The sequence below is a fragment of the Anser brachyrhynchus genome, assembly GCF_964034855.1.
Source record: "Anser brachyrhynchus genome assembly, contig: SCAFFOLD_406, whole genome shotgun sequence".
Taxonomy (NCBI): Eukaryota; Metazoa; Chordata; class Aves; order Anseriformes; family Anatidae; genus Anser; species Anser brachyrhynchus.
Window position 1 is genome coordinate 700 of NW_027663943.1, and position 24,773 is coordinate 25,472.

The window sequence follows — 24,773 nt, forward strand, 5'->3', positions numbered from 1 at the left end:
GCGTCCCCCCTACCCGGTCATCCCGGTAACGGGCCCCGGGATGAGGCCCCGGGAGGCGCCCCCGGGGTTCCCGCACGGTCCCGGGGGTCTCAGCCCCCCCACCCGGGGGTCTCAGCCCCCCCCCGGGGGTCTCAGCCCCCCCCCGGGGCTCCCGGTCCCCCCCCTCCCCGGTCCCCATCCCGTTACCGGGCACCGGGAGGGGGCCCCGTAACGCAGCCCCGGGGGTCCCGGCCCCCCCTCCCCCCGGTTCGTGGCGGGGTCCCGGGGCCGTTAAAACCGTTGGGGGGGGGGGGGGGAGGGGGCGGCCGTGCCCGGTGTCGCCGCGAGGGGGCGCGCGCGAGGCCGCCGCCGCCACCGGGGGGGAGGGGAGGGGACTTCCGGCAGGGGGCGGGGCGCTTCCGGGTGGGGCGGGGGCTGCTGGGGGGGGGTTTCCATGGCGACCGCGGGAGGCCTGGAGGGGGCCTATGGGGGGCCTATGGGGGGCCTATGGGGGGCCTACAGAGGCTCCTATAGGAAGCGTAGGGGCTGTATGGGGCCTCGGGGAGCTGCCGCAGGGCCTGTGGGGGCCCCTATAGTACCCACAGGAGCTCTGTAGGGCCTCGGGGGCTCCTACAGAACCCGGGGGAGTTCTGCGGGGTCTCGGGGGACCCCTATAGAGCCCATGGAGGCTCTTATGGTACCTGTAGGAGCCCTGTAGGGTCTCAGGAAGCTCTCGCACAACCTGGAGAAGTCCTGTGGGGTTTCGGGGGACTCCTATAGAGCTTATAGAGGCTCCCATAATGCCCACAAGGGCCCTACTGGGTCTCAGTGGGCTCTTGTAGTGCCTGGGGGAGCCAAGTGGGGTCTCAGGGGGCTCCTATAGAGCCTATGGAGGCTCCTATAGTAACTGTAGGAGCTCTGTAGCGCCTCAGGGGGCTCCTATAGAGCCTATGGAGGCTCCTATAGTAACTGTAGGAGCTCTGTAGGGCCTCAGGGGGCTCCTATAGAGCCCATGGAGGCTCCTATAGCACCCATAGGAACTCTATGGGGTCTCAGGAGGCTCCTATAGAGCCTATGGAGGCTCCTATAGTAACTGTAGGAGCTCTGTAGGGCCTCAGGGGGCTCCTATAGAGCCCATGGAGGCTCCTATAGCACCCATAGGAACTCTATGGGGTCTCAGGAGGCTCCTATAGAGCCTATGGAGGCTCCTATAGTAACTGTAGGAGCTCTGTAGGGCCTCAGGGGGCTCCTATAGAGCCTATGGAGGCTCCTATAGTAACTGTAGGAGCTCTGTAGCGCCTCAGGGGGCTCCTATAGAGCCCATGGAGGCTCCTATAGCACCCATAGGAACTCTGTGGGGTCTCAGGGGGCTCCTATAGCACCCGGAGGAGCCCTGCGGGGTCCCAGGGGGCTCCTGTAGCATCCGGGGGTGCTGCCCTATAGCCCGCCCTATAGAATCCCCCGTAGAATCCCCTACAGCGGACGCGGGGGCTCGGCCACCTCCTCTTTATTGGGGTCTGGGGGGTCAGGGGGCGCGGGGGCAGGGCACTCGTTAGCGGCGTTAATGAGGGGGCAATAATAACGAGGGGGGGGGCGGAGCCTGCCCGGAGGGGCGGGGCCTCCCGGCCGCGCCCGGCAGCTGGTGGGTGGGGCCAGGGGGCAGCACGCCAATCAGAGCCCGGGGGGCGGGGCTTAGCAGGCGGTGGGCGTGTCCAGAGGCGAGTGGGCGGAGCCTGAGGCGAGTGGGCGGAGCCTGAGGCCCCAGCAGCAGCAGCAGCTCCGGCCGGCGGGGGGCGTGTCCGAAGGAGGGTGGGCGTGGCCATCGGGCGGTGGGCGTGGCCATCGGGCGGTGGGCGTGGCCTCGGGGCGGTGGGCGTGGCCAGCAGGCGGTGGGCGTGGCCTCGGGGCGGTGGGCGTGGCCAGCGGGCGGGGGGCGGGGTCACTTGACGCGGATCTCGGCGTACTCGGGGGGCTCCTCGGGGGAGCCCCGGCCCGGTTTGGGGGGGGGCGGCTCCGGGGGGGCCCCCGGCCCCTCCCGCGCCCCCAGCGCCCACCGGCCCACGGCCCCCCGCAGCCACCGGGCCTGGGGACACGGGGACGGCACCGTCACCGCCCGGCATCCCCCCCGTGTCCCCCCCCCCGCCCTACAACCCCCCGTCCCCCCCCCCCGTACCTGCTGGGGGCGCAGGTCGAGGTCCGGGTCCCCCCGGGCACGGGCGGGGGCTGCACCGGCGTCACCTCGGGGCTTCCCGCCCCCTTCCTGCGGGGTCAAGGGTCAGGGGTCACGCCCTGACCCCTGCGTCACCCCCACGTCCCCTGGACCCCCCCCTCCCCCCAAAAAAAACACCCGGAGGGGGCGTGGCCTATCGGAGGGGGGCGTGGCTTATGGGGGTGGGGCCTCCAGGGGCGTGGCCGTGGGCGTGCCCCAAATGGGCGTGCCCCAAATGGGCGTGTCCCAAATGGGCGCGTCCCCCAAAATGGGCGCGTCCCAAATGGGCGCGTCCCAAATGGGCGTGTCCCAAATGGGCGTGTCCCAAATGGGCGCGTCCCCCAAAATGGGCGTGTCCCAAATGGGCGTGTCCCCCAAAATGGGCGCGTCCCCCAAAATGGGTGCGTCCCAAATGGGCGTGTCCCCCAAAATGGGCGTGTCCCCCAAAATGGGCGTGTCCCAAATGGGCGTGTCCCAAATGGGCGCGTCCCCCAAAATGGGCGCGTCCCAAATGGGCGTGTCCCCCAAAATGGGCGTGTCCCCCAAATGGGCGCGTCCCCCAAAATGGGCGCGTCCCAAATGGGCGTGTCCCCCAAAATGGGCGTGTCCCCCAAAATGGGCGTGTCCCAAATGGGCGTGTCCCAAATGGGCGCGTCCCCCAAAATGGGCGCGTCCCCTACGGGTGTCACCCTGACGGGTGTGTCCCCCCAACGGGCGTCCCCCTGGGGGGCATGGCCCCGAGCGGACGTGACCCCCAAATGGGCGTGGCCCCCCCATCCCGTGGGCGTGTCCCCCGTGGGCGTGGCCCCCCGTGGGCGTGGCCCCGGGTGGGCGGGGCCTGCCCGGGGCGGGGCTCACTTGCGGCGGCTCTGGCTGAGGTAGCAGACGAGGGCGATGACGATGGCGAAGGCCACCACGGCTCCCACCGGCCCCACCTTGGCCCACACCAGCCCACCTGGGGGCAGAGCAGGGTGAGGACCCCCCCCGGGGGGGCAATCACCCCCCCCCAGGGGGCAATAAACTCCCTAGGGGGCAGTTATTTCACCTCCCGTGGGGGTTATAGGATTTGGGACCCCGAAAATTCCCACAGGGCTCAACAGGGGTTAGGGGCAGAAGGCCAGGGAGGGAGGCAAATTAACCCCCCCCCCAGGGGCAAATCGCACCCCGAGGGGGCAAATCCCACCCCAAGGGGGCAATTAGTTCCCATCCCGGGGGGGTTATAGGATGCGGGACCCCAGAAACAGACCTCAGTAGGGGTTAGGGGCAGAAGGTGGGGGCAAATTAACACCCCCCAAGGGGGCAAATCCCACCCCGAGGGGGCAAATCCAACCGGGGGTGGGGCAAATCCAACGCAGGGGGGGCAAATCCAACCTGCTGGGGGGGGCAAATCCCACCCTGGGGGCAATTCCTCCCCCCTTCCCATGGGGGTGACGGGGCGTAGGGGGGGGGTCCTACGGTCCCGTCCGGGTTATCAGGGGACTTTGGGGGGGGTCGCGGTGACACCGGGGGGGGTCGCGGTGACACCGGGGGGGTCCCGGTGACCCCGCGGGGGGCTGGCGGTGCTGACCGGGGTGGTGGAAGCGCAGCTGGCGGGCGGTGGTCCCGTGGGGGTTGCGGGCGGCGCAGAGCACGGCCAGGCGGGGCTCGAGGGCCCCCCGCAGGGTGAGGATGCCGGTGACGGCCCCCCCGGCCCCCCGGGGGGCGGCGGCGAAGTCGCGGTGCCCCTCGGCCACGGTGAGGTTGCGGGAGGGCAGCTCGAAGGCCACGGCCGCCTCGGGCACCGCCGCCGCCGCGCAGACGCAGCGCACGCCCTCGCCCCCCGCCGTGCAGCGCGACTCCGGCAGCACCACGGGGGGGTCTGGGGGCAGGGGGGGGGCGAAAAGGGACAGGGGGGGTGTCCCCAAAGCGGGCACGGCACCCCGAAACTAAATGGGGTGTCCTGGGACTCACGCGGAGAGCCCAATGCCCCCCAGAGACCCCAGTACGCTACCCGGGACCCCAATACCCTACCCGGGACCCCCAGTGTCCACCCAGAGACCCAATGCCCCCCCAGAGACCCCAATAACCAACCCAGAGACCCCAATCCCAAATCTGGGACCCCCAGCCCCCCCCAAAACACCCCAATCTGCCCCCCAACCCCCCAATCCCCCAACCCACAGCCCCAATCCCCTCCCAGCCACCCCAATCTCCCCCCAACCCCCCCAATCCCCCAACCCACGGCCCCAATACCCCCCCAAATACCCCAATACCCCAACCTAGGACCCCCAAATACCCCAGTCTCCCCCCCAACCCCCCCAATCCCCAACCCACAGCCCCAATACCCCCCCCAAATACCCCAATCCCCCAACCTAGGACCCCCAGCCACCCCGATCTCCCCCCAACCCCCCCAATCCCCCAACCCACGACCCCAATCCCCTCCCAGCCACCCCAATCTCCCCCCCAACCCCCCAATCCCCCAACCCACGGCCCGATACCCCCCAAATACCCCAGTCTCCCCCCAACCCCCCCAATCCCCCAACCCACAGCCCCAATACCCCCCCCAAATACCCCAATCCCCCAACCTAGGACCCCCAAATACCCCAATCTCCCCCCCAACCCCCCCAATCCCCCAACCCACGACCCCAATGCCCCCCCAAATACCCAGTCTCCCCCCAACCCCCCAATCCCCCAACCCACGACCCAATCCCCTCCCAGCCACCCCAATCTCCCCCCCAACCCCCCAATCCCCCAACCCACGGCCCCGATACCCCCCCAAATACCCCAGTCTCCCCCCCAACCCCCCCAATCCCCCAACCCATGGCCCCGATACCCCCCGAAATACCCCAGTTTCCCCCCCAACCCCCCAATCCCCCAACCCACGGCCCCAATACCCCCCCCAAATACCCCAATCCCCCACCTAGGACCCCCAGCCACCCCAATCTCCCAACCCACGACCCCAATCCCCTCCAGCCACCCCAATCTCCTCCCCAACCCCCCCAATCCCCCAACCCCCGACCCCGATCCCCCCCCGTATCCCCCCCCCGCCCGTCGCTCACACTCGACGGTGATGTTGAAGGCGGTGCTGCGCTGCCCGTGCTGGTTCTCGGCCACGCACACGTACTCGCCCGCGTCCTCGGGCCGGGCAGCCGGCAGCGCCAGCGTCACCTGCGGCTCGTAGACGGCCGCCGCCACGGCGCGCCGGCCCCGCAGCACCGTCACGATGGGCGCCGGGTCGCTGTCGGCCCCGCACGTCACCGTCACCGGCTCCCCGGCCACCACCCACAGCGTCCCGTTCACCACCGGCGCCCGTGGGCGTCTGCGGGGACACCGGGTCAGCGGCGCGGTGTGGCCCCCCCCACACCCCCAGTGTCCCCCCCCCCCCCCGTGTCCCACGTCCCCCCACGCTCCTGGTGTTTCCCTCCCCATATCCCCAGAGCCCCCCAATGCCCCCAGTATCACCCCCCACGCCCCAGTGCCCCCCACGCCATAGCCTCAGTCTCCACCCCCCATGGCCCCGGTGCTCCCCATGCCTCCCTCCCCATATCCCCAGTGTCCCCCCCCCATACCCCCGTACCCCCCCATACCCCCAGCAACCCCCATACCCCCATACCCCCGTACCCCCAGCACCCCCCATACCCCCATACCCCCAGCACCCCCCATACCCCCCCCACCCCCCCATACCCCCATACCCCCCCATACCCCCATACCCCCCCCACCCCCCATACCCCCCCATCCCCCCCCATACCCCCCCATACCCCCATCCACCCCCATACCCCCAGCACCCCCCATACCCCCCATACCCCCCCCATATCCCCCCATACCCCCACCCCAATACCCCCCACACCCCCCCATACCCCCCCATACCCCCAGTGTCCCCCCCCATACCCCCAGGCACCCCCCATACCCCCAGCACCCCCCCATACCCCCACACCCCCCCCATACCCCTCCATACCCCCAGCCCCCCATACCCCCCCCATACCCCCACCCCCCCCACACCCCCACACCCCCATACACCCCCATACCCCCACACCCCCCCATACCCCCCCATAGCCCCCCATACTCCCAGCACCCCCCCATACCCCCATACCCTCACACCCCCCCACCCCCCCCATACCCCCATAGCCCCAGCACCCCCCCATACCCCCCCACCCCCCATACCCCCCCCACACCCCCATACCCCCCCCACACCCCCCATATCCCCCCCATACCCCCGTACCCCCAGCACCCCCCATACCCCCAGCACCCCCCCATATCCCCCCATACCGCCCCATACCCCCATAACCCCTTATACCCCCCATACCCCCACACCCCCCCATACCCCCCCATACCCCCATACCCCCATACCCCCCCACACCCCCCCATACCCCCCATACCCCCAGCACCCCCCATACCCCCATACCCCCCCATACCCCTCCATACCCCCACCCCCCCATACCCCCACACCCCCCCATAGCTCCCCATAGCCCCCCATACCCCCCCATACCCCCACACCCCCCATACCCCCCCTACCCCCATACCCCCATACCCCCCCATACCCCCATAGCCCCCCATAGCCCACCATACCCCCATACCCCTCCACACCCCCCCATATCCCCCCATACCCCCACCCCCCCCATACCCCCATAGCCCCCCTACCCCCATACCCCCCCCACGCTCCCCCCACTCCCCCCCATACCCCCCCCACACCCCCCCATACCCCCAGCACCCCCCCTATACCCCCATACCCTCACACCCCCCCACCCCCCCATACCCCCATACCCCCAGCACCCCCCCATACCCCCACCCCCCCATACCCCCCTATACCCCCAGCCCCCCATACACCCCCACACCCCCCCATACCCCCCCATACCCCCAGCCCCCCCATACTCCCAGCACCCCCCCAATACCCCCATACCCTCACAGCCCCCCACCCCCCCATACCCCCATACCCCCCCACACCCCCCCACCCCCCAGCCCCCCCCCCGCACCCCCCCCCCACCCCCCCCACCCCCCCCCCGGGGCTCACAGGCGACGCGCAGCAGCAGCGTGCGGTTGTGGCGGCCGTGGCGGTTCTCGGCCACGCAGCTGTAGGCGCCGGCGTGCGCGGGGGCGGCGCGGGGCAGCAGCAGGCGCAGGGCGGCCGCCGGCTCCTCGCGCAGCACCGCGGCCCCCCGGAACCACGAGAGCAGCGGCAGCGGCCGCCCCTCGGCCTCGCAGCCCAGCTCCACCCGCGCCCCCTCCACCACCTCCGACGGCCCCCACAGGCCCACCACCTGCGGCTCGTCTGGGGGGGGCAAGGGGGGGTTACGGGGGGCTGGTGCCGCAGGGACGCCGGGGGGCACGGGGGGCACGGGGACCCAGGGACCCCAGGGACCCCAGGGACCCCGGGACCCCAGGGACCCCGTAATGCCCCGGGGACCCCGGGGACCCCAGGGACCCCATAATGTCCCAGGGACACCGGGGACCCAGGGACCCAGGGACCCCAGGGACCCCATAATGCCCCGGGGACACCAGGGACCCCAGGGACCCCGTAATGCCCCGGGGACACCGGGGACCCCAGGGACCCAGGGACCCCAAGGACCCCGTAATGCCCCAGGGACCCCAGGGACCCCGTAATGCCCTGGGGACCCAGGGACCCAGGGACCCCAGGGACCCCGTAATGCCCTGGGGACCCAGGGACCCCAGGGACCGAGCACCACTCCAGGGACCTAAGGGACCTGGCACCCAACAGACCCCAAGGCACCCAAGGGCCCCAGCACCACCCCGGGGCCCCCAGCACCACCCCAAGGACCCCCACCACCACCCCAGGGCCCCCAGCACCACCCCAAGGACCCCCACCACCACCCTGGGGCCCCCAGCACCACCCCAGGGCCCCCAGCACCACCCCGGGGCCCCCAGCACCACCCCAGAGCCCCCAGCACCACCCCAAGGACCCCCACCACCACCCTGGGGCCCCCAGCACCACCCCAGAGCCCCCAGCACCATCCCAAGGACCCCCACCACCACCCTGGGGCCCCCAGCACCACCCCAGGGTCCCCAGCACCACCCCAAGGGCACCCAGCACCACCCCAACAGCCCCCAGCACCACCCCAGAGCCCCCAGCACCACCCCAAGGACCCCCACCACCACCCTGGGGCACCCAGCACCACCCCAGGGCCCCCAGCACCACCCCAAGGACCCCCACCACCACCCCAGAGCCCCCAGCACCACCCTGGGACCCCCAGCACCATCCCAGAGCCTCCAGCACCACCCCATTCACCCCCTCCCCACCCCGTCACCCACCTCCCGCAGCCCCCCTCCCTACGAGCACCCCTGGGTGCCAACACCCCCCCCAAGACCGGCAGCCCCCCCCCCCCCGGGCGCTCACACTGCACGTCGAGGGCGACGGTGGCCTCAAAGGCGAGCGAGGCGTTGGCGAAGGCCACGCTGCAGCCCAGGCGCCGGCCGCCGTCCTCGCGCCGGGGGCGGAAGCGGAGGAGGCCGAGGAGGGCGCGGGCGCCCCCCGAATCCTCGCGCACCTCGCGCCCCGCCGCCCCCGGCAGCCCCTCGGCGCCCGCCCAGCCCAGCCGCGGGGGCAGCTCGGGGCAGTTGTCGGGCACGCGGCACCGCAGCTCCACCTCGGCGCCCGCCACCACCTCGGGGGGCACCTCCAGCACCGGGCGGGCTGCGGGGAAAGGGAGGGAGACCCCCCCCCAGGGTGGGTGGGGGCGGTCGGGGGGGCTGGGGGGCACCCGGCTCTGGCTCCGAGGGGACCCCAGCCCCAAGCCCCGAGCCCCCTCCCCACCATTTCCCAGCCCCAAGCCCCCTCCCCACCATTTCCCAGCCCCAAGCCCCCTCCCCACCATTCCCCCATCCCTAATCCCCAACCCCAAGCCCCCTCCCCACCATTTCCCAGCCCCGAACCCCAGCCCCAAGCCCCCTCCCCACCATTTCCCCAGTCCCAAGCCCCCCTCCAATCATTTCTCCAGCCCCAATCCCCGGTCCCAAGCCCCCTCCTCATGCCCAAGCCCCCTCCCCACCATTTCCCAGCCCCGAACCCCAGCCCCGAGCCCCCTCCCCACCATTTCCCAGCCCCGAACCCCAGCCCCGAGCCCCCTCCCCACCATTTCCCAGCCCCAAACCCCAGCCCCAAGCCCCCTCCCCACCATTTCCCAGCCCCAACCCCCCTCCCAAGTTTCCCTGTCCCCAAACCCCCTGCCCATCCCCAACCCCAAGCCCCCTCCCCACCATTTCCCATCCCCAAGCCCCCTCCCCACCATTTCCCAGCCCCGAACCCCAGCCCCGAGCCCCCTCCCCACCATTCCCCCATCCCTAATCCCCATCCCCAAGCCCCCTCCCCACCATTTCCCATCCCCAAGCCCCCTCCCCACCATTTCCCAGCCCCAAACCCCAGCCCCGAGCCCCCTCCCCACCATTCCCCCCCCCCCAAACCCCCTCCCCACCCCCCTTAACCCCCCCCGACCCCCCCCAAAAAAATACTCACCCAGCACCTCCAGCGTGGTGTGCTCGGAGAAGCTGTACTGGTTGTACCCCCCCAGGTCCCCGCGGAAGTAATACTTGCCGGCCAGCTCGGGGCTGAGCCGCGAGAGCCGCAGCGAGCAGTCGCGGAGCCCCGGGTCCCCCAAAAGCTCTGCGCGCCCCGCGAAGCTCTCGTGGACGGCGGCGGGGCGCGAGCGGGCCACCACGGGGGGGTAGCTCTTGGGGTAGGGGCTGCCGAAGTACCAGAGGCCGTGCACGGCGGCGGGGCGCAGCTCCTCGGGGTACTCGAAGCGGCACGGCAGCACCACGCACGTCCCCTCCAGCCCCGCCACCGCCGGCGGCATCCAGGCGGCCCAGGAGCCCCCCCGCGTCCCTAGAAAGTTGGGGGGGGGGGGGTCCCCAAGTGTCCCCTGGGGCCGGTAATGGGGTCCCCAATGTCCCTTGGGGTTGGTAGGGGGGTCCCCAGGGTCTCCTTGGGCTGCTAAGGGGGTCCCCAAGTGTCCCTTGGGGCAGGTAGGGGGGTCCCCAATGTCCCTTGGGGCTGGTAACGCAGTCCCCAGGGTCTCCTTGGGGTGCTAAGGGGGTCCCCAAGTGTCCCCTGGGGTTGGTAATGGGGTCCCCAGGGTCTCCTGGGGGTGGTAGGGGGGTCCCCAATGTCCCTTGGGGCTGGTAACGGGGTCCCCAGGGTCTCATTGGGCTGCTAAGGGGGTCCCCAAGTGTCACCTGGGGTTGGTAATGGGGTCCCCAGGGTCTCTTGGGGGTGGTAGGGGGGTCCCCATGGTCCCCTTGGGGTTGGCAACGGGGTCCCCAGGGTCTCCTTGGGCTGCTAAGGGGGTCCCCAAGTGTCACCCAGGGTTGGTAATGGGGTCCCCAGGGTCTCCCGGGGGTGGTAGGGGGGTCCCCAATGTCCTTTGGGGCTGGTAACAGGGTCCCCAGGGTCTCCTTGGGGTGCTAAGGGGGTCCCCAAGTGTCCCTTGGGGCTGGTAGGGGGGTCCCCAATGTCCCTTGGGGATGCTAAAGGGGTCCCCAGTGCCCCCCGGTCTGGTAATGGGGTCCCCGAGTATCTCCTGGGGCTGCTAAGGGGGTCCCCAGGGTCCCGTTCAGCTGCTGAAGGGGTCCCCAGGTGTCCCTTGGGACCGGTAATGGGTTGCCCAGTGCCCCCCGGGTCTGGTAAGGGGATCCCCAGTGACCCTTCCACCCTCCAACAGTGTCCCAGCAGTCCCCGGGTCCATTTATGGGGTCCTCAGCACCCCCCCCCGGCTCCATTTACGGTGTCCCCAGCGTCCCCTCGGCCTTCTAACGGGGTCCCAAACGTCCCCCGGGGTCCCCGAGGTTCAGTATCGGGGTCCCCCCCCCAGTGTCCCCATACCTGGGGGCAGCGGCAGCAGCAGCAGCAGGGCCACCGGCAGGGACGCGACCCCGGCGGACGCCATGGGGGGGCTGGGGGGACACACACACAGGGTGACCCCCGCGTCCCCAACGTCCCCCCCGATGTCCCACAGTGTCCCCATTGTCCCCCCGCCCCCTCGCTGCCCCCCCCGTTGCCCTCCCCGCTCTCTGTCCCCCCGTTATCCCCCCGCTGTCCCCCATTGTCCCTTGTTGTCCCTGGCCCCCATTGTCTCCCCCCCCCCCCCCCGGCCCCATTGTCCCCATTGTCCCCAGCGGTCCCAGGCGGTGCTGGGGCGGGTGACAGCGCCAGGCACGGCCCCCCACCCGCGTCCCCTCGTCCCCCCCGTGTCCCCCCCACGTCCCCTCGTCCCCCCACGTCCCCTCCTCGGGGTCCCCCCCACGCCGCGCCGCGCGAATTCCTGACGCGCCGCCGGCGTCACCCCCACGGCCCGAGGGACAAAGGGACCTGTGTGTCCCCTCTGTGTCCCCTCTGTGTCCCCTCCGTGTCCCCCCCCGGGTCCCCAGGGTGCCCCCCGGGGCCGGCTCCCCACGGCTCAACGGGGACCTGTGTGCCCCCGGGGCACCCGGTGGCCCGCGGCCCCTTGGGGACATCGGGGGGCACGGTGGCCGCGGGTGGCACAGGGCACCTTGGGGACCTGGTGGCTTTTTGGGGGGGGGGGGTGGGTGGCACAGGGCCCCCTTGGGGACACCGGGGACTTGGGGGGGGGGGGGGCGGTGGCATGGCGCATCCTTGGCTCGGGGCCACCCGGGGAGCCTGGCGGTGCCACCGGCGCCACAAGGGGACATTTGTCCCCAAGCTGATGTCACCCCCAAGTGTGGGGGGGGGAGGAAAGGAAAGGGGGGGGCGGCCACCTGGGTGCCCAGGACCACGGCGGCGGGGGGCTCGCGGCCACCCCCAGGGGACGGGACCCCCCCCCAGGCCCCCCCACTTGTCCCCAAGCCCCCCCCCCGTCCCCAATGCACCCAGACATCCAGCCCCCCCCCCCCACTTGTCCCCAACCCCCCCCCCCGTTGTCCCCAAAAGCACCCAAGAGGGGACCCAGGCACCCCCTAGGGGCACCTGGGGACCCCAAAGCCCCCCCCCCAAAGCCCCCCCCCCAGGCTCTCACCGCTGTGCTGTGGCTGCCCCGGGGGACACTCAGCGGCCGGGAGGGGACCCAGGCGGCCGGGTGGTGGCGGGGGCCGGGTGTGAGGCCGGGGGGGGCCGGTGGCGGCCAATATGTAGGGGTGGGGGGTGGGGGGCGGGGGGGGGGCAGGGCCACCCCACGCCTGGGAGCCGCCCGGGTGCTGGCACCGGGCTGTGTCACCCTGTCACCCTGCCACCTCCCCCCCAGCACTGGCCTCGGGTGCCGGGGGGGGGGGGACGGGGGGACGGGGGACAGGCTCCTTCAACCCTTTAGTGCCCCACTGGGGGGCAACTGGGAGCACTGGGGGCAACTGGGGGCTGGTAACTGGGGTCCTCCCCGTGCGTTTTTTACCCCCCCCAGGGCCTTTTTTACCCCCCACCAGGGCCCTTTTACCCCCCCCCAGGGCCTTTTACCCCCCCTCAGGGCCCTTTATAACTCTCCCCGGACCCTTTTTACCCCCTCCATGGGCCTTTTTACCCCCTCAGGGCCCTTTTTAACCCCCCCCCCCCGGGCCATTTTATCCACCCAGGGCCATTTTTACCCCCTCAGGGGCCTTTTAACCCCCCTCAGGGCCCTTTTTAACCCCCCCCCAGGGCCCTTTTTACCCCCTCAGGGCCCTTTTATACCCCCCCCCCCCCGGGCCATTTTATCCACCCAGGGCCATTTTTACCCCCCCAGGGCCCTTTTTAATCCCCCAGGGCCCCTTTTACCCCCCCCCAGGGCCCTTTTTAACCCCTCAGGGCCCTTTTTAACCCGCCCCAGGGCCCTTTTTAACCCCCTAGGGCCCTTTTTAACCCCTCAGGGCCCCTTTTACCCCCTCAGGGGCCTTTTTACCCCCCAGGGCCCCTTTTACCCCCCCCAGGGCCCCTTTTACCCCCCCCCTCAGGGCCCTTTTTAACCCCCCCCCAGGGCCCTTTTTAAACCCCCCTCAGGGCCCTTTTTAACCCCCCAGGGCCCTTTTTACCCCCCCCCAGGGCCCTTTTTAACCCCCCCCAGGGCCTTGCGCACCCCTTGGGGCCCTTTTTACCCACTGCAGGGCCTTTTCTAACGCCCCTACTTGCCTTCCTACCCCTATAGAGGCCTTTTTGCCGCCCCAGGGGCTTTTTAACCCCCTGAGGTTCCTTTTAACGCTCCTAAGTGCCTTTTTAGCCCCCCTAAGGCCCCTTTTTTTACCTCCTCCGGGGCTTTTTTAACCCCCTCAGTGCCCTTTTTACCCCCCAAGGGCCCTCTTACCCCCCCCCCGGGGGTCTTTTTACCCCCTAACTGCCTTTTTTACCCTCCGAAGTGCCTTTTTACCCCCCAGCGGGGCCTTTTTACACCCCCCCTCAAGGTCCTTTTTACCCCTCCCAAGTACTTTTTACCTCCCCCAGTGTCTGTTTAACCCCCCCCAGCACTTTTTTACCCCTCCTCGGGCATTTCCCCCCCCCCCTTCACATCCCCTCAGGGCAGCTCCGGCCAAACTACTGCAGAATTGGGGGTGTTCAGGACCCGCCTCTCACACACAGCGCCCCCAAACCCCCTCTTATGCCTCGTAATTAAGGTTGAGAAATTAATTATCTGAAGGGGTGGAAAGGGGTGTTCCAACGCGGGAGAATGGGAGGAGTGGGATTTGTTTTCCCCGTTACTCTCCCCCCCGCGTCCCCCCCGCCACCATTTTGGTCGCTCCCACCTGGCCCGCGTCACGTGGGCACCTGCCCGAGGCGGGGCCGGCGCGGGCACCTGGACCGTACCACCGCGGTGCGGCCGGGGGGGGGGGCGAGCTGTGAGGGAAAGGTCTCTCCGCCAGCTTCTCCCCCTCCCCGCCCAGAAATGGACCCGCCGGGGGGGGGGTCTTAGACCCCTCCATGTCGCGATTATGGGGGTGTCCTCTTGTCGATTCCGGCTGGGAGCCGCGTACGGGTCGTGACGCCCCCCCCCCCGTGTCGCGACATGGTCCGGCCCGGCCGCACCTGGCGGCGCCATCGCCCCCCGGGCCCGCCGCCATCATGGCCGCCGCCGCCGCCGCCCTCCCGGCGCTGCTGGCGCTGCTGGGCGCCGCCCGGCTGCCCGGTGGGCCGGGGCGGGGCCGGGGGGGGTCGGGGGGGCGGCTGGGCGGCGATTGGGAGGCTGGGGGGGGCAATTATGGGGCAATTAAGGGGGTGGGGGGTCCTGGGGGGGCGATTAAGGGGGTGGGGGGGGGGGCTGAGGGGGCAATTGAGGGGCTGGGAGGGGTCCTGAGGGGTAATTGTGGGGCTGGGGGGGCAATTGAGGGGCTGGGAGGTGTCCTGAGGGGTCGTAAGGGCTGGGGGGGTGCTGAGGGGGCAATTATTGGTCTGGAGGGGGTCCAGAGGGGGTAATTGAGGGACTGGGGGGGTGCTGAGGGGGCAATTGAGGGGCTGGGGGGGGTCCTGAGGGGTAATTGTGGGGCTGGGGGGGCAGTTATGGGGTGGGGAGGGGTCCCTGAGGGGAAAATTGAGGGGCTGGGGGGCAATTGAGGGGCTGGGAGGGGTCCTGAGGGGGCAGTTGTGGGTCTGGGGGGGTCCTGAGGGGTAATTGTGGGGCTGGGGGGGCAGTTATGGGGCTGGGAGGGGTCCTGAGGGGAAAATTGTGGGGCTGGGGGGGGCAATTATTGGGTTGGGAGGGGGTCCAGAGGGTGCAATTGAGGGCTGAGGAGGGCAGTTATGGGGCCGGGAGGGGTCGTAAGGGCGTAAATGAGGGGCCTGGGGGGCAATTATGGAGCTGGGGTAGGTCTTGAGGGGGCAATTGTGGGGCTGGGGGGGCAATTGGGGGCCTAAGGGGGCTCTGAGGGGGCAATTGCGGAGCTGGAGGGGGCAAATGAAGGTCTGGGGGGGGGCAATTGTTGGTCTGGGGGGACAACTGAGGGTCTGGGGGGTGTCCTGAGGGGGCAGTTGTTGGTCTGGGGGGGCGATTGAGGTGCTGGGGGGGGGTACTGAGGGAGCAGTGGGGATTTAATTGGGGGATGAAAATTACAAGTTTGGGCTAATTGAAGGGTTGGGGGGCTTCTGGGGCTCAACTGGGGCAGCAGCAGGAATCCTGGGGGCATTTAGCTGGGTGAGGGGGGGGTTTATGGTGGGGGGGGGGGGGGCTGGGGACCCTCAGCACCCCCCCGGAATAAATCTAACCCCCCCCCGTGGCAGGCCCGGCGGCGGGCATGCAGGGTGTGGGTGTCCAACCCCAGCACGGTGGCGCTGCTCTTCCAGCCCGTGGTGCTGCGCTGCAGCTACCAGAGCACGGCCCAGCGCCCCCCCCATCGTCACCTGGAAGTACAAATCCTTCTGCAGCCCCGCCTGGGGCCGGGGGGGGGCTCGGCGACCCCCCAGGACCCCAACTCGGCCACCTGGGACTCGGCCACCGCCTGCCCCGACGCCGCCCGCACCGTCCGCATCGTGGCCACCAAGCAGGGCAACGCCGTCACCCTCGGGGACTTCTACCAGGGCCGCAGCGTCACCATCACCGACGGTGGGGGCTTGTTTTTTTGGGGGGGGGGGGGGGGGGGCTTTTTTGGGGTGTGGGGGGCGCCGGGGGGGATTCTGAAGGGGTTAGGAGGGGTCGGGTGGGGGGATACGGGGTTGGGGGGGCGTCACGGGGAGGCTGTAAAGTTGTTTGGGGGGGCTTCAGGAACGTGGGAGGGGGGCTTTTTGGGGGTGGGGGGGACACCGGGGGGGCTTTTTTTGCGGGGGGGGGTGGGGGGACGCCGTGGGGCTCTTTTTGGGGGGGGGGGGGTTACGAGGGGGGCTGATGGGGTGGTGTTGGGTTGGGCGGCTGTCACGGGGAGGCTGTAAAGGTTTTTGGGGGGGGCTTCAGGGAACGTGGGGGGGGGCACCCAAGGGTGGCCGGGGGGGGGTGACCCGGGTGCCCCCCCCCCCCGGCAGGAGCGGAGCTGAGCCTGGGGCCGGCAGCGTGGGGGGACAGCGGGGTCTACGTCTGCACCGTCACCTCTGCCCAGGACCTGGAGGGCAACAACGAGGCCGTGGCCGAGCTGGTGGTGCTGGGTGAGCGACTGGGAGGGACTGGGACGGACTGGGAGGGACTGGGAGCGGAGGACCCGGGAGCGCTGGGGAAAAGGGGCACTGGGGCGGGTCGGGCGGCACCGGGAGCGCCGCGAAGGAGGCACCGGGCTGGTTTCGGGGCGCCGGGGAGCCCAGCGCAGCGCCCGGGGTGGGGGGCGCGGGGCCCCCCCCGGACGCCTGGGTCCTTTTTTTTGGGGGGGGGGGGGGGGGGGGGGGGGTCCGCGGTGACCCCCCCCCGTGTCCCTTGTGCCCTGCAGCGTCCCTCCCGGAGCCCACCGAGCTCTTGCCGGGCGCCCAGCTGGGGGACACTGCCAGGTACGGACCCAGGCCTCCGGGGACCCCCTCGGGTGGTGGTGGGGGGGGCGGGACGGTTTGGGGAGCTTTAGGGTGACTGGGGGGGGGGTCAGGATATCGGGACCCCCCCCCCGTGACCCCCCCTCCCTCCCCCCCCGCTGTCCCCCAGACTGGCTCTTCGTGGTGCTGGTGGCGCTGGGCGCGGGCGCTGGCGGCGCTGGCGCTGGGGCTGTGCTGGTGCCAGTGCTGCCCCCACACGTGCTGCTGCTACGTGCGCTGCCCCTGCTGCCCCCGCCGCTGCTGCTGCCCCGAGGCCCGTGAGTATCGCCGGGGGGGGGGGGTCCTCAACCTGGGGGGGGGGTCCTCAACCTGGGGGGGGGTCGGGGGGACCTCCTGGAGCTCCTCGGGGATTTTTGGGGGGGGTTTCTATGCGTTTGGGGTCCTTTTAGGGGGGACGGGGGGGGTTCTTGCACGCCTTGCTCTCTTTTTTTTTGGGGGGGGGTCACACCTCATTCTGTTTTTTAGGGGGGGGGGGTTCCTCGAGCTTTAGGGGGGGGCTTTTTGGGGTCCCGGGGTCCGCACGGAGCTCCCGTGGTTTTTTTTTTTGGGGGGGGGGGAGGGTTCTGGGTGCCTGGGGTTCTTCTGGGGGGGGCAGGAGGGCTTCTTGTACACCTTGATCCCTTTTTTTGGGGGGGGGGGTCTGTCGATCTGGGGGGGGCTTTTGGGGTTGCTGGGGTCTGCCTGGATCTCCTTGTGTTTCTGGGGAGGGGTCTTTTGACCGGGGGGGGCTTTTTGGGGTATCCCTGTTCTCCTGTCAGCAGGGGGGGCTTCTGGGTGCCTGTTTTGGGGGGGATAAGGCGGTTCGTTGACACCTCATCCCCTTTCTTGGGGTGCTCTCGAGCTGGGGGGGGGGCTTTTTGGGGTATCCCCGTTCCCTTTTTATTTGCAGGGGGGGCTTCTGGGTGCCTGGTTCCCTTTTTGGGGGGGGGGGGGGGGGGTCAGGGGGCTTCTTGCACACCTTGATCCCTTTCTGGGGCGGTCCCAGATGCCCCCCGCATGGTGCTGGGGGGTTTTTTGGGGGGCACGCCCAGGCTCACCCCCTGCCCCCCCCCCCCCGCAGTGTACCTGGCGGGGAAGGCGGCCACCTCGGGGGCGGGCAGCGTTTATGGGGGGCTCTACGCCCCCCCCAAGGGCCCCCCCCCCAGCCGCCATAGCCCTGGGACCCATCGGCAACGGCTACGGCTACAGCGGTGCCTCGGGTGAGTGCCGGGGGGGGGGGATAATTGTGGGACCCCCCCCCGAAATTTTGGGGTGGGGGTGGGGGTCAGTAGTGGCCCTCCCCCACTTTGGGGTCTCACTGACCCCCCCCCCGAACCCCTCCCCAGTGAGCGGTCACAGCTCCCAGGTGCCCCTGCTCCGTGACACGGACAGCAACCTCGGATCAGGTAAAATTAGGGGGGGGTTAATTGACGGATGTCGATCATTTTTTTGTGTTGATTGACAGCTGTCAGTCATTTGGGGTGATTGACAGGGGGCATTTGCCTGTCACTGGGTGCCTGAGCAGGGCGGGAAGCTAAGCAGGGGTCGGCCGCGGTGCGGGGCTGGATGGGAGACCTGTGTGTGTATTTGAAGGGGGGGGGCTGGACCCCTGGGTCCCGTCCCCCCCCCCCATTTCCCTCCCCTGACCCCCCCGGTCCCCGCAGGCCCCCCCCGCGCCCCCCGCCTCCATGCGGGTCCTGCGCTACCTCGAGGACGAGCTCAATGCCTTCGAGCCCCGCGGCCCGCTACCCCCCCCCTCGGGGGCAGGTGGGTTGATTTGGGGGGGGGGGGGGGGGCGAATGGGAGCTTGGGGGGGGGCTGTTGCCTCCCCCTAGGGACCCGTTTGCCCCCAGTATCTACCCCCCCACCCCCAAATGTTCTTTTTTTGTTCCTATTTCCTATGTTCCCCCCCCCCCAAAGCATTAAACCCCCACCCCCGCCTTTTCCCCCTCTCCAAGGACATCAGTCCTTGCTCTTGACCGTTTTGCCCCCCCCCAAAACCCATTTTTTTCCCCCAAAATCCCCCCCAGGCGCCCCCAGCGACATCAGCTCACTGCACGAAGCCCCTGATGCCTGGGTCCCCCGGGGGCGCCCCGCGTCCCCCCCCCGCAGCCGCTCCCCGCCCCGGGGCCGCTGGCACTCGGTCGAGGATTTGGTGAGCTCCAGGGGGGGCTCGCCGCCCCCCCTCCCGGCCCCGCTCCCGTTCCCGCCGGGCCTCCCCGGCGTCTCCGCAAGGTGAGGGGGGTGAGAAGGGTTTGGGGGGGGGGGGGAGGCTATTTTAGGGAGTCTGGGGGTGTTTTGGGGGCATGTGGAGGGGGTCCTTGAACTATGGGGGGGGGTCTGGGGTGTCTGTTGGGGTTCCAGCCTTCCCACTGATCCCTCCCTTAATTTCTGCCCCCCCAGAATGATGCCGTGAGCCGTGAGAGCCTGGTGGTGTGAAGGGAAGGATGCTGCCCCCCCCCCCCGAGGATGTCTGGGGTCCCTCCCCCCCAGCGAGACATCGGGGTGTCATTGCTCCCCCCCGTGCCGGCGCGGGGGGGGGGGTCCCAGTGTCCCCGGGGGGCTGGGATCTTCTGGGGCTATTTTTGGGGTTTTTTAGTGCCTTTTTGGGGTGCCCCCCCCACCCCTTGCTCAGGGCTTTGTACAAAATAAAGGTTTTAGAATAAAAACGAGCTGGTGGCTGTTTGGGGGGGGGTGGTGGAAGTGCTGTGGGCCCCCCGCCCCCCCTCCCCTCCGCCGGTGACTTGGCAATTTTTGGAGGTCAGCAAAGCGGGGGGGGGGGCGGGGCCTGGCCGGCAGCGTCGCATCAGCACCGCATCAGCATCGCATGGCTGCACCGGGGCACGCGGCAGCGCCGGGTGCTGTGCTGCTGCCGCGTCTGCACCCCGGTGCTGTGCTGCTGCTGCTGCCGCGTTCGCGTCGCTGCGTCGTGTTGTTGCGGCGCTCCGCTGCATCGCATCCCGACCGCTGCGTTGTGCTGCTGCTCTGCGTTGCTGCGGCTGTGCTTTTATCGGTGCGTCTGCACCGCCACGTTGCACCCCGCACCTGCATTTGCATTACGGGGTTGCGTCCTTGCAGCTGCGTTTGCGTTGAGGCATTGCCCCCCTGCAGTTCCGTCTGCACTGTTGCATTACGTCCTCGCAGGTGCGTTTGCATTGCTGCATCGTGCCCCTGCAGCTTGATTTGCGTTGCGCTGCCACGTTACACCTCTGCAGCTGCATCTGCACCGCTGCTTTGTCCTGCTGCAGCTGCATTTGCGTTGCATTGTGGCCCTGCAGCCGCATCGTGCTGTTGCATCGCACTCCTGCAGCTGCATTTGCAGTGCAGCGCTGCACCCCGGCAGCTGCATTCCATGCCCTGCAGCTTTATTGGCGTTGCGGCATTGCATCCTTGCAGCTGCATTTGCACCGCTGTGTTGCACCCTGCGGCTGCATTGAGCTTGCTGCGTCGCGCCGCCGCGTTGCACCCTGCAGCTGCGTTGAGCTTGCTGCATCGCGCCGCCGCGTTGCACCCTGCAGCTGCATTGAGCTTGCTGCGTCGCGCCGCCGCGTTGCACCCTGCAGCTGCATTGAGCTTGCTGCGTCGCGCCGCCGCGTTGCACCCTGCAGCTGCATTGAGCTTGCTGCGTCGCGCCGCCGCGTTGCACCCTGCAGCTGCATTGCGCGGCTGCTTTGCACCCTGCAGTTTTATTTGCAGCTTCCACGCACCCCCGCAGCGGCATTTGCCTTGCACTGCTGCTTTTGGTTTCCTCAGGCCCTCGTGCGTGCCCCCCCATGACGTCACGCCGCCCCCATGACGTCACAGCCCCCCCCCCCCCCCGTTACATCACGGCTCCCCTTCCCCGTGCTGCGGGGCGCCGCGGGTCCCGCTCTGCGCATGCGCGGGGCAGGGGTCCGGGAGGGAGGGGGAGCGCCGAGCGCGTGCCGCGGCGCGCGAAGCCGCCCCGCCTCTCCCCCCCCCCCCCCATCCCCGCGCAGGCGCAGAAGGAGCCGGCCGGAGACGGGGGCGTGGCTTGGCCCGGCAGGGGGCGTGGCCAGAGGGTATAAAAGGGGGAGGCGCGGCGGCGGCGCCGCATTCGACGCCCGGCGGCGCGGGAAGGGGGCGGTGCAGGTGGGGGGGGGCCGCGGCGGGCGGGGGGGGATTGGGGCTGGGGAGGCAGTTGGGGGCCGTGAGGGGCCGTGAGGGGGCCGTGAGGGGGCAGTTGGGGCCGGGGGGGGGCAGTTGGGGCCGGGGGGGGCTTCGTGGGGAGCTTGGGGGGGTTCTGGGGAAGTTGGGGGGATTCCATGGGGGGGGGAGTTGGGGAGGTGGCTTTGGGGGGGGGGCGAGGGGTATGGGAGGGTTTTGGGGAGGGGAGAGAGTTGGGGGGGCTGTGGGGGGGGCAGGGGCTGGGGGGAAGGTGGGGAGGGGGCTTTGGGGGGGGGTCCGGTGGGGGAGGTGGGGCTGGGGGGGGACATTGGGGACCAAGTGACAGTGAGAGGGGGGACAAGGGGGGGGGGATGGAGATGTTGGGGGGGGATGGAGACATTTGGGGGGGGTCCTCAGGGGGAGCTGCGGCAGGGGGGGGGACTTTAGGGACCGAGTGACAGCGGGGAGAGGGGGGGGCAAGGTCGCCACATCCCCCCCCCGGCGGCGGTGGCTCTGGCGGACGTGCGGAGCAGCCTCATGCCCCCCCCCCACCCCCCCCCCCCGTGACGTCAGCTCCACATCCACCTCTCCCCAACCCCCCCCCCCAATGCCACAGCGGTGACACCGCGCGTGTCCCCCCCCCTCCCCGGTCCTCCCCCCCCCCCCCCCGGTGCCATCTGCCGCCGCTCAAAGCCGATCAGGGGCTTAGAGCTGGGGGGGGCACTGCGGTGTCACCCCCCCTTGTCCCCCCCCAGGGGCACGCAGCCGGTCGCCATGGCAGAGCTCACCATCGGCATCAATGGGTAAGACCCCCCAGCTGCTAATTACCCCCCCCGGCTGCTAATTAGCTCCTCACACCACTAATTACCGCCCCCCCCCACTAATTACCCCCCTTTACTGTCCATTAATTGCACTTCACCATGGTTGTTCCTCCTCCTAATGAACTTTTTTCTTTTCTTCTCTTTGAAATAATTTCCTTAATTATCCTATTGCCCCCCCCCCAATTAATTAACCCCCCCCTCATTAATTAATCACAGCTTTGGCCGCATCGGGCGCCTGGTGCTGCGCGCCTGCCTGGAGAAGGGGCTGCGCGTGGTGGCCATCAACGACCCCTTCATCGACCTCAACTACATGGTGAGGGGGGGGCTGGGGGAAGCAGGGACCCCCCCACCCAATTAACACCCCCCCCCCTAATTAATACCCCCCCCCCAGGTGTATATGTTCAAGTACGATTCCACCCACGGGCGCTTCGGGGGCGAGGTGAAGGCGGAGGACGGGAAGCTGGTGGTGGACGGCGCCGAGATCAGCGTCTTCCAGTGGTGGGGGGGCGTTGGGGACACGGGGGGGGGGACGTTGGGGACATGGGAGGGGCTTTGGGGACACCTCCGGGGGGGGGGCAAGGGGCTGGGGGGACATCGGGGTGGGTGCTGGGGTCGGTGTCCTGGGGGGACATTGGGGAGGGGGGGACACCGGGAGCAGGGTCTTCCAGGGGTGGGGGGGGGGCGTTGGGGACGTGGGGAGGGGACCTTGGGGACACCTTGGGGGGGGGACAAGGGGGTGGTGGGGTCAGTGTCCTCCTGGGGGGGGACATCGGGGAGGGGTTGATACCGAGACCAGCACCCCCCGGTGGGACAGGGGGATGTGGGGGGAGGGGGTCAGAGATGCCCCAGGGACTTCGAGGGGGGCTCCCCGGGTGTCCCCCCCCCCCCCGCGTCACCGTCCTTGTCACCTCTGTCCCCAGCATGAAGCCCAGCGAGATCCCCTGGGGTGAGGCGGGCGCCCTCTACGTGGTGGAGTCCACCGGGGTCTTCCTCACCGTCGACAAGGCCTCGGCGAGTGTCACCGTCACCAGCTGGGGGCGCGGGGACACGGGGGGGGGACGGACAGCCCTTGGGGACGGGGTTTGGTGGCCCTCAAGGCTTGGAATTGGTGGCCTTTGGGTACAGGGGGTGGCCACCCTGGGGGACGAGGTCTGGTGGCCCTCGGGGACGTGGGGTGGCCACCCTCGGGGGTGAGGTTTGGTGGCCCTTAGGAACAGGGGTGGCCACCTTTGGGGTCGGGAGCTGGTGGCCCTGGAGAATGGGAGCTGTTGGCCCTGGGGGACGGGATTTGGTGGCCCTCGGGGACGTGTTGGTGACACCCCGTTCCCCCCCCCCCCCAGGCCCACCTGCAGGGCGGCGCGCGGCGTGTGGTGATCAGCGCCCCGTCCCCCGACGCCCCCATGTTCGTCATGGGGGTCAACGAGGACGCCTACGACCCCGCCACCATGCCGGTGGTCAGGTGAGGTGGGGGACCGAGGTGGGGACACCTTGGGGACAGCGGCGTCCCCGCACTGACGTCCCCCCTCCGTGCCCCCAGCAACGCCTCGTGCACCACCAACTGCCTGGCGCCGCTGGCCAAGGTCGTCCACGACAACTTCGGCATCGTTGAGGGGCTGATGGTGAGCGGCTCCCCAGGGCTGGTGGCACGTCCCCAGGGCTGGTGGCACGTCCCCAGGGCTGGTGGCACGTCCCTGACGTGTCCCCGTGTCCCCAGACCACGGTGCACGCCTACACGGCCACCCAGAAGACGGTGGACGGGCCCTCGGGCAAAGCGTGGCGCGACGGCCGCGGCGCCCACCAGAACATCATCCCCGCCGCCACCGGCGCCGCCAAGGCCGTGGGCAAGGTCATCCCCGAGCTCAACGGGTGCGTGTCCCCTCCCTGTCCCCTCGTGTCCCCTCCCTGTCCCCTCCTTGGCACCTCCTGCCACCTCCCCGCCACCGCCGTGGTGCTGGTGGGGGGCTTCTGGCCACGGGGCGCTCACCCTGGGGGGCTTTGGGGTGTCACCGGGGTGTCCCCAAGGTGTCGTGACATCCCTGGGCTGTTCCAGAGGTGCCGCCGTGTCCCTAAGGTGTCACCAAGGTGTCCCCGTGTCCCCTAGGGGATGGCAGGGCGGAGACCCGGGTGCAAGTTGTGGTCTCCGCGTGCCGCCACTGGGCCTTGCTGGGGGTCCCCAAGGTGTCCCCGGGGTGCACCCCAGGGTGCCGCTCTCGGCTCCGGGTGCCACCCCGCTGTCCCCCCCCGCTGTCCCCTTTGTCCCCAGGCGGCTGACGGGGATGGCGTTCCGCGTGCCGGTGGCCGACGTCTCGGTGGTGGACCTGACGTGCCGCCTGGCGACCCCCGCCTCCTACGGGGACATCAAGGACGCCGTCAAGCGCGCGGCCGCCGGGCCGCTGGCCGGGATCCTGGGCTACACCGAGGACCAGGTTGGGGACGTCGGGGGGGGGGAAGGGGTGGAGTTTGGGGACGCGGGGACGTTGGGGACCCCCGAGCGTGACGCCGCCGTCCCCAGGTGGTGTCGTCGGACTTCGTGGGTGACAGCCACTCGTCCATCTTCGATGCCGCCGCCGGCATCGCCCTGAGCGACAACTTCGTCAAGCTGGTGGCGTGGTGCGTCCCCGTCCCCGTCCCCGCGTGTCCCCGAGGGGTGGCACCGTACGCGTGTGTCCCCCCCCCCGGTGCGTGACGCCGCCCCTTGTCCCCCTGCAGGTACGACAACGAGTACGGGTACAGCAACCGCGTGGCCGACCTGCTGAGCCACATCTACTCCCGGGAGATCTGAGCGCCGCCGTGTCCCCGTGTCCCCCGCCGTGTCCCCGTGTCCCCCGCCGTGTCCCCGTGTCCCCCGCCGTGTCCCCGTGTCCCCCACCGTCCCCGTGTCCCCCTGTCACCAGGACCCCCCAGGCGTGCCCCCGCAGTCACTGGGACACCCAGGCCGTGTCCCCCCACTCGTGTCACCGTGTCCCCCCACTCGTGTCACCGTGTCCCCCGTGGCACCCCGGTAGTGTCACTGTGACCCCCGCTCATGCCCCCAGTGTCACCACGACGCCCCCAGTTGTGTCCGCGCTGTCACTGGGGCACCCCACTTGTGTCCCTGTGTCCCCCCCCCCCCAGTGCCCCAATGTCCCCAGGCTGTCCCCAGCCCCCCCCCCCCAATAAAGCTCCCACCCGTGACTGTCCCGTGTGGTGCTGGTGCCGTGTGGGGGGCGTGGCCTAACGGGGAGGGGGCGTGGCCTCATGGAGAGGGGCGTGGCCTCACGGGGAGGGGCGTGGCCTCATTGGGAGGGGCGTGGCCTCACGGCGGGGGCGTGGCCTCACTGGG

The 24,773-nt window shown here is 70.1% G+C and overlaps 3 protein-coding genes across 3 annotated transcripts; 2 read left to right on the forward strand and 1 right to left on the reverse strand.

Annotated features, from left to right (window-relative positions):
* Positions 1 to 1,460: 1,460 nt before the first annotated feature.
* On the reverse strand, positions 1,461 to 12,293 carry MAG (myelin associated glycoprotein). Its single transcript, XM_080608724.1, has 10 exons — positions 12,145 to 12,293; positions 10,995 to 11,065; positions 9,630 to 9,998; positions 8,514 to 8,810; positions 7,155 to 7,430; positions 5,224 to 5,574; positions 3,756 to 4,046; positions 3,047 to 3,143; positions 2,153 to 2,239; positions 1,461 to 2,062 (listed from the first exon to the last, which is right to left on the reverse strand). The coding sequence occupies exons 2-10, from the start codon at positions 11,056 to 11,058 to the stop codon at positions 1,672 to 1,674; spliced, it is 2,223 nt and encodes a 740-aa protein (XP_080464850.1). The 5' UTR covers positions 11,059 to 11,065; positions 12,145 to 12,293; the 3' UTR covers positions 1,461 to 1,671.
* Positions 12,294 to 13,875: 1,582 nt separating this feature from the next.
* On the forward strand, positions 13,876 to 19,079 carry LOC308186595 (lipolysis-stimulated lipoprotein receptor-like). Its single transcript, XM_080608723.1, is given in 17 exon segments — positions 13,876 to 14,300; positions 15,300 to 15,398; positions 15,400 to 15,466; positions 15,469 to 15,621; positions 16,035 to 16,154; positions 16,430 to 16,473; positions 16,475 to 16,487; positions 16,636 to 16,670; positions 16,672 to 16,783; positions 17,587 to 17,615; positions 17,617 to 17,725; positions 17,852 to 17,912; positions 18,172 to 18,272; positions 18,536 to 18,684; positions 18,686 to 18,714; positions 18,716 to 18,740; positions 18,909 to 19,079. Coding segments are annotated over 17 exon segments (1,476 nt in total). The 5' UTR covers positions 13,876 to 14,006; the 3' UTR covers positions 18,945 to 19,079.
* Positions 19,080 to 20,536: 1,457 nt separating this feature from the next.
* On the forward strand, positions 20,537 to 24,625 carry LOC308186591 (glyceraldehyde-3-phosphate dehydrogenase 2). Its single transcript, XM_080608712.1, has 11 exons — positions 20,537 to 20,615; positions 21,386 to 21,433; positions 21,668 to 21,764; positions 21,843 to 21,949; positions 22,372 to 22,462; positions 22,792 to 22,910; positions 22,989 to 23,070; positions 23,166 to 23,317; positions 23,715 to 23,877; positions 23,964 to 24,061; positions 24,161 to 24,625. Exons 2-11 carry the CDS (start codon positions 21,405 to 21,407, stop codon positions 24,231 to 24,233), a joined length of 1,011 nt encoding a protein of 336 aa, XP_080464838.1. The 5' UTR covers positions 20,537 to 20,615; positions 21,386 to 21,404; the 3' UTR covers positions 24,234 to 24,625.
* The last annotated feature ends 148 nt before the right edge of the window (positions 24,626 to 24,773 follow it).

Bases quoted from the DNA above. Each gene is read 5' to 3' on its own strand.
- MAG (XM_080608724.1), bottom strand. From the start codon at position 11,058: ATGGCGTCCGCCGGGGTCGCGTCCCTGCCGGTGGCCCTGCTGCTGCTG. The intron at 7,431-8,513 runs GTGAGCGCCCGG...TGCCCCCCCCAG, and splicing joins CGTCGCCCTCGACGTGCAGT to ACGAGCCGCAGGTGGTGGGC. The intron at 2,063-2,152 runs GTACGGGGGGGG...CCGTGTCCCCAG, and splicing joins TCGACCTGCGCCCCCAGCAG to GCCCGGTGGCTGCGGGGGGC.
- LOC308186591 (XM_080608712.1), top strand. From the start codon at position 21,405: ATGGCAGAGCTCACCATCGGCATCAATGG. The intron at 22,463-22,791 runs GCGAGTGTCACC...CCCCCCCCCCAG, and splicing joins TCACCGTCGACAAGGCCTCG to GCCCACCTGCAGGGCGGCGC. The intron at 24,062-24,160 runs GTGCGTCCCCGT...GTCCCCCTGCAG, and splicing joins TTCGTCAAGCTGGTGGCGTG to GTACGACAACGAGTACGGGT.